We start from the raw sequence: 6,139 nt of genomic DNA on the forward strand, positions 1-6,139 counted from the left end.
AAAATTATCCGTGAAATAGTTTCATGGACTTTCACGCGTTTGGTTTGCTGAAATGGATCGGTCAACAGAAAATCATTTACAGCCAAATTAAATATCCACACTTAAAGTTAGGAAAATGAATTCCTTAATTTGAAAAGAGATAAACATTTTCCTAAAAAATGATTTTTCGAAAATCATTTTCCTTTATTATAAAGTTTTTCCTAAAACAAACACACACTTTAATTCACAGTCTAGATTATAGATTCTCATTCTGACGAAAAAAAAAGAAGACTTACGACTATCATAAAATTGGGGGCATGACTTGCTGGTTGCTCTTGACTTTTGGTGATTGGTACACTATAAAATGTAGGAGTTCAATTACGTGTCACCAATCTAACTTGAAAAAATGATTGGCAGCATGGGACAAAAGCTTTAGCCACATTAACCTCCTAAATTCAAACATCTTTGACTTTCCTTTGCCAAATTTCTCCATGAAAAGCATCCGCTGCGCACTTGGCTACCCAGCATTTATCGTGGGCACAATAAATGGTACACCAAAAATGCGTCCTTCTCGATTCTCTCGTACTAAGGAAATGTTCTCTCGATGCTCTAACACCATCGCTGGATATAGACCGAACTGCTTCCCAGTAATACCCGTTTAGTTGTCAGCAGGACCGAGAGACGTCATAACTTTGTGGTGACAAGAAAAGTCGATACCGAAAGAGACAGCAACCGGCTGAAATAAATTTGAATTCGGTGCCAGTTTCAGAGGGGGCTTGCAAGTCCAAACAAAGAGGTGTGTGTGAATGAAGGGCAATGAGGGTCCGGAAAGAAACACAAGAAAGAACTCCATGATCTGCAATAATTCAGTCAGATGCAAGACAGCATCACCAATAATGAAAAGTTTTTAGACACAGAGCTGAGGATCCAACTGAGCTGCAAGAGAAAAGACAAGAGACAACAGGCATTGCAACAGTTATATATGAACAAACACAAATAATTTTGGTCCCCCCCTACCCCCCCATTTTACTGCAATGTACAACTAAGAGTCCCCAAGAAATAATCCTAACCAAGCTGTGTCTGAAAGAACAAGATTCATCAGGAGATTTGGCTCTCTCCCTCTCATGTCCTGAAAAATGAAGATCTCTCCCACCTTATTAAAATAATAGATTATGCTAATTGACAATGCACATTGAGATTCTCTCAAGAGTGTCTCTCCTCCTAAAGGTTACAAGGCAACTTCTTTTTCTTGGTTTTGGCAAAAGGGTGAGAAAGAAAACTAGAACAGAGAGAGAACAGGGCAGAGTATGAGTTATGCATTCAACTTTACCATCCCCAAAATGGAGCAAGACCCAAAAAATTTTCATTCTTCACTCAGTTCTTATCATTGGCAGTAGTTCTACTGTTGGACCAAAACTTGCTGAACATCTTCTTGGGCCGCGCCGGGATTGCGCAGAAAGCCTTGACAATAGAACTCCTCGACATTCTGTCATGTTGTGCATCGTCGTTATCGTCCAAGTCGTCGTCCTCGGCCAATTTCATCTTCAACGTCGAGAGCTTTGATTTGCTGGGAGACTTCAGGCCTGAGACGCTCCACTGGTCCTCAGGGAGGATGCTCGTTGTGGTGCTTAATGGTGCTGGAGTTCTGGACGAGTCAAGGCCGTGCGCTGCCAGGAGCGCCTTGATGTTGCCCGGGAGCGCAGTGACCTTGCCACTTGCCATTGTGGCTCGTGCCTGCTCAAAGAAGAGGACCTGCACCACCACCCTCAGAGGCAAGAGCTCGTTCTGCGCTGCGTGCATGCAGGCTTCCATGGATAGTTTCTTGCAGTCCAGGATTCGGCACAGACGCTTCCTTTCACTCTTGTTCAGATTCGGGTGTGCCTGTGTAAGAGATCAAACAAGTAATGTATAGTCAGATCATAATCAGAATTCAGAGCTAGCAATGAGGATTGTCCAAAGCGAGTGAGGCTAAAACAGAAATTTGTCCCAGAATTGAAATAGATTGTACGAAGTTTCATCCATCTTAGGAACAAATCTGGCTAAACCGTGAACTTAGTCTTATGACATACTCCAAGATTGTGCTGCAGAAGTAGTACTATGAATCCATGTCAGTTACATAGTTAAGGTTATCTGACGCACGACACATGACCAAGTGAAGTCAGATCTATTTTCCCCTTTTGCATAAATTTATCAGGGACATAAGTCCATTTTCACCAGAATCCTAACTGCCGGTGAAAAGTTTGCAACAAGAGCAAGAGTCCCAAGGTCAAGAGAGTTGGTCATCTACTGCTGATAATGACTTACCACCTATGTTGACAATGATTGCTAGACCTAAAGCATGTTGATGCCATTTACCTATTTTGATGTCATTTACCTTGAGATAGAAGTCAATGGCTCGGTAAAGGTCGTCGTGATCTACCCTTGCGAATTCCGGGACCGCTTCAGCGAGAGCTACGAACTTCGCCAGTGGCAAATTAACATCGCGGCTGATCTCTTGCAAGTAAGTGTCAACGATCTTTGCTACCTTCAGCTTTGAGCTGTGCGATGCTGAAGACGACCTCCTGCTTTCCTGAAACTCAATATTGATGTTTTCGGCTGACCGAGACCTCCTCCTCTCACACTCGAGCTTCGATCTCAGGGGGCTAGTTGGGGGACTCTGACCCTGTATCATAAACTGCTCCAAAATTGTCATCACTATGTCCACATCGTACAATGTCTCGTTCGCCTGCGACAGATGAGGAATTAAGAGATCGTTCGGCATCGCTTCCTCCAGTTGAAGCCCCACTCTCTTGGCCAGTTCCATTCTTGAAGAAGAAGACGCGTTTAGGATGTTCGCCGCCTTCAAGAGCTTCAGCAGGAAACTGGATGAAACTGCGCCTTTCTCTGCAGGAAGCAAGCTAATTATCGACTCCAGAAGAAGCCGGTCCTTCGAAGCAAGCTCTTCATTGTTAGAGTCCGAATCTGAGTCGGACACGGCTTGCTTCTTTGCATTCCCAGCTCTTGATACGTTTGGCAGCCACCGAGACGCATAAATCTTCAGGGCATCGCCAACCAAATTGGAGGGTATTTTTCCTCCGGATTTTATGGCTATCATAGTTCTCCAATAAAGGTCGATCCCCAAGTCGGCTAGATCTTCGGCCCACCAACCCTTAACTGCCAATCTATGCCTCTGGCTCTCAGCTCCATTACAAGACATATCGTCCCGGCCGCGACGGGAGTGACTATGAGATAGACTAACCTTCGACGGGTTTGTCAGGACTTTGCTCGCGATTGCCTCGATGCATCTGCTGGTGATTCCGAGGTCTTCAGACCACAGAGGGAAGGCCTTGGTACTCTGCAGAGTCACAATTGAATCCCTCCAACCGTGAAGAATACATGAATTGAAGAAGACCTCAATCTTGTATATCAGATTGCCCTTCTCGACGTCCTCGGACATCTGGAGGTACTCAGCGGCACATCGAGCAGCGATGATGTTGTAGGCACTTAGAGTGATGGTGATCCCGTAGCAGAACTTGGCGCACAGCTCGAATGCCTCAACACCACCCGGGAAATCAGGAAGTTGGACAATATGGTGCTGCGATGATTCAGGCAACTCCGAGCAGAGTCTCTGCAATCGCAAGCACTTCGAGAGGAGGGGAAACTGCGTGGGACGCGAAATTAATCAGAATAACAGACATTCCAGAATCACCTTTAAAATAAAAAGCTAAAGATTCATTCAAGGATGTTCAATCCGAACAATATATACCTTGTGGAGCAAATATCTAGTTCCTTTCACTTGTACTATGAGGTCACTGGACACTTCAGAAGACACTGACCTGCATCCAGAAGAATTCAATTCATGAGCTCAACCTCCAATTCCACAAACTTGAAGAAGAAATCAAAGAGAAAATTCACTCTTAGTCTAGTCCACAGGTACCTCACTGCTTCAGTAGTATAAAAAGTGTCCGGCCGAGATCCGAGCTTCATAAACTTCATGACTTCACTTGTTACTGTAAATCCTCCCTCTAGCTTTCACTTGATCATCCGATTAGGTACGCAACAAGATGTGAAGACTTGGAGACTTTGCTACTCCTGATGCTGCCCAAGACTCTCAATTTGAGACTCCCTCCAACCAAAGGAGAGAGAGAGAGAGAGAGAGAGAGCTTGTGGAGACCAAACCAGAGTCAAGTCCACTCGTTCTTGTTGCTTGGATTCAATGAATTCCCAACTCTGCAAGCCAACTTGAAATTAAATGGCCAGAACAGAGACCCTGGACTTCAAGAACTGTAAATTGTCTGTGTTTTTTTTTCCCGAGCAAAGAGAAAAGAAGAGGATAGAAATGTTATAAGAGGGAAGAGAATTTCTCCAAGAAGAACCGATGACCAAGAGCTAACCATTTGGTTTGTGGGGGTGGTGAAGTGTTGCTTATGAATTAAATAAAGGAATTGGAATTATGGTAAATGAATAGGTGGTGTAAGGTGACAGAAACCTACGAGATCAAACACAGCCCCAAGGCCCATGTCCTTTCGGTCAAATTCCATGCCTTATTTTTTTTTATTTGGACATGCAAAAACAAAGAATCAACCCCCCCATCAAGATCAAACACATACCCAAGACCGACCTTGCCACTTCCCCACCAAGTCAATCATTCACCACAGCTGAGTTAAAACACAAAAAGAAAAAAAAGATAAAGAATCCTAAATAACCCAAGAATCCCAAATTGCCCAGAAATAGATAAAGACTGGATTTTTATGAAGAAAGACGGGAGATTACCCACCCGAAATGCTGGATTCGTGGCACTCCCAACAAGCAGAAACTGACGACAATCATTCACTGCAAATATTCTACCTGGACCAGAGGGAAAGAAATATGTTATGCCACTGCAAAATTTGCCTCTTTTCTTAGTCTTTTTATGTAAATTCAAGAGGAATAAGAAGGGTTTCCAGCTTAAGCTCTAACCTTTGTCCCCGAGAGGAGAAAAGAAAACGGCAGCGTGCTAAGGGAAAGGCGAAGCCCACGTGCTTATCCTGCGCCCATCAGTGTCCCTCTCTCTCATCATTGCCACACCATTATTTTTTTCCTTTAGTTACTGTGCGACCCCCTAAGATTTCGTTATTTTATTAGTCAAACACTATTTTATACGCAACATCGTACGACTCCCACAATCCCCATTGATATCAAAAGCGGTCGAATTTGCAGATTATGATAAAGTGTGACAAAAAAGAAGAAGGGGGGAATATTTGCCCAAAAGTAAAGTGACTGCACAAAAGCAAGAAGAACAGAGGAGGAGGAAGAGGAGGAGGAGCAGCAGCAACAGTAGAAGAAGATGATTGATGATAAGAGTATCGTTATCAAAAGATGGGCATCTTCATCCTCAGCCTGCACAGCATATATATACACACATTAATGTTATGGAAAAGCAGGGGAAGAAAGATTGAATAATTGCCCTTGGTTTTCACCAGAATAACAGAGGCGCCTCTACATGGCATTGATGGCATATGGTCCTACCCATGACTATGCATGAAACACTTGTTGCCCCATGTGAGATGAAAGTCAATGGCTTCTTCTTCTTCTTCTTATTTTCTTCTTTTTTGTGGAGGTGGGATTTCGGTACTTACATGCTGCAAAATAGTTTCAATTCTTGGGCAGTTGAGGTCATCGTCAGCATTGGATTCTTCTAAACTTATGATCCTTTTTTTCCTTCTTTTCATTTCTTGGTGGGGAGTTTTGATTAATGGGAATCAATGAGTAGTGACATTGACAAACTTGGTGGGGTCCTGGTTTGAAAGAAAGACTAAAAGCAAAAATCACAAAAAAATAAAAATACAAATGAAAAGAGTGAAAAAGAAACCTACGAGTTGATGAGCATATGATGTTAATAGCAGCAAGCTTGATTTTTGAGCCTACAACATTAATAATGTGTGCGTTTGACAAGGTAAGTTTTGATGTTGTTCTATGTACACTTTGCTATCACATTAATTTTTCCTTTGATTTTTTTTTCTTGGGGGGGAGGAAAGATAATGGTCCAGATAATAATTGAGCTAAGGCAACCCCACCTCACTGAATAGATGCCAAGTTAGGACTCCCCTACTATATATCAAAAGAGTTTTCAAACTTGGGGGTGTTTACATTACCAAAAGATCATAAATATGAAAAGCTATTTCATCCACATAAAGACTCT

At 42.9% G+C, this 6,139-nt stretch overlaps 1 protein-coding gene across 3 annotated transcripts; it reads right to left on the reverse strand.

Moving 5' to 3' along the window:
* Positions 1-301: 301 nt before the first annotated feature.
* On the reverse strand, positions 302-5,332 carry LOC115689936 (BTB/POZ domain-containing protein At1g67900). 3 transcript variants are annotated; one of them, XM_056314646.1, is made up of 7 exons: positions 4,918-5,332; positions 4,736-4,806; positions 3,896-4,188; positions 3,725-3,794; positions 2,354-3,619; positions 1,310-1,860; positions 302-835 (listed from the first exon to the last, which is right to left on the reverse strand). In XM_056314646.1, the coding sequence occupies exons 3-6, from the start codon at positions 3,952-3,954 to the stop codon at positions 1,354-1,356; spliced, it is 1,902 nt and encodes a 633-aa protein (XP_056170621.1). In that variant the 5' UTR covers positions 3,955-4,188; positions 4,736-4,806; positions 4,918-5,332; the 3' UTR covers positions 302-835; positions 1,310-1,353. The 3 variants fall into 3 exon arrangements, with proteins under 3 accessions (XP_056170621.1, XP_056170616.1, XP_030471988.1); XM_056314641.1 differs by lacking the exon at positions 302-835 and having other exon boundaries at positions 1,134-1,860; XM_030616128.2 differs by lacking the exon at positions 302-835 and having other exon boundaries at positions 1,134-1,860; positions 3,896-4,253.
* Between the last annotated feature and the right edge of the window lie 807 nt (positions 5,333-6,139).

The sequence above is a fragment of the Syzygium oleosum genome, unplaced genomic scaffold (genome assembly GCF_021117445.2).
Source record: "Syzygium oleosum isolate NSW1041296 unplaced genomic scaffold, Sole_v2.1 Sole_v2.01, whole genome shotgun sequence".
Classification (NCBI taxonomy): domain Eukaryota; kingdom Viridiplantae; phylum Streptophyta; class Magnoliopsida; order Myrtales; family Myrtaceae; genus Syzygium; species Syzygium oleosum.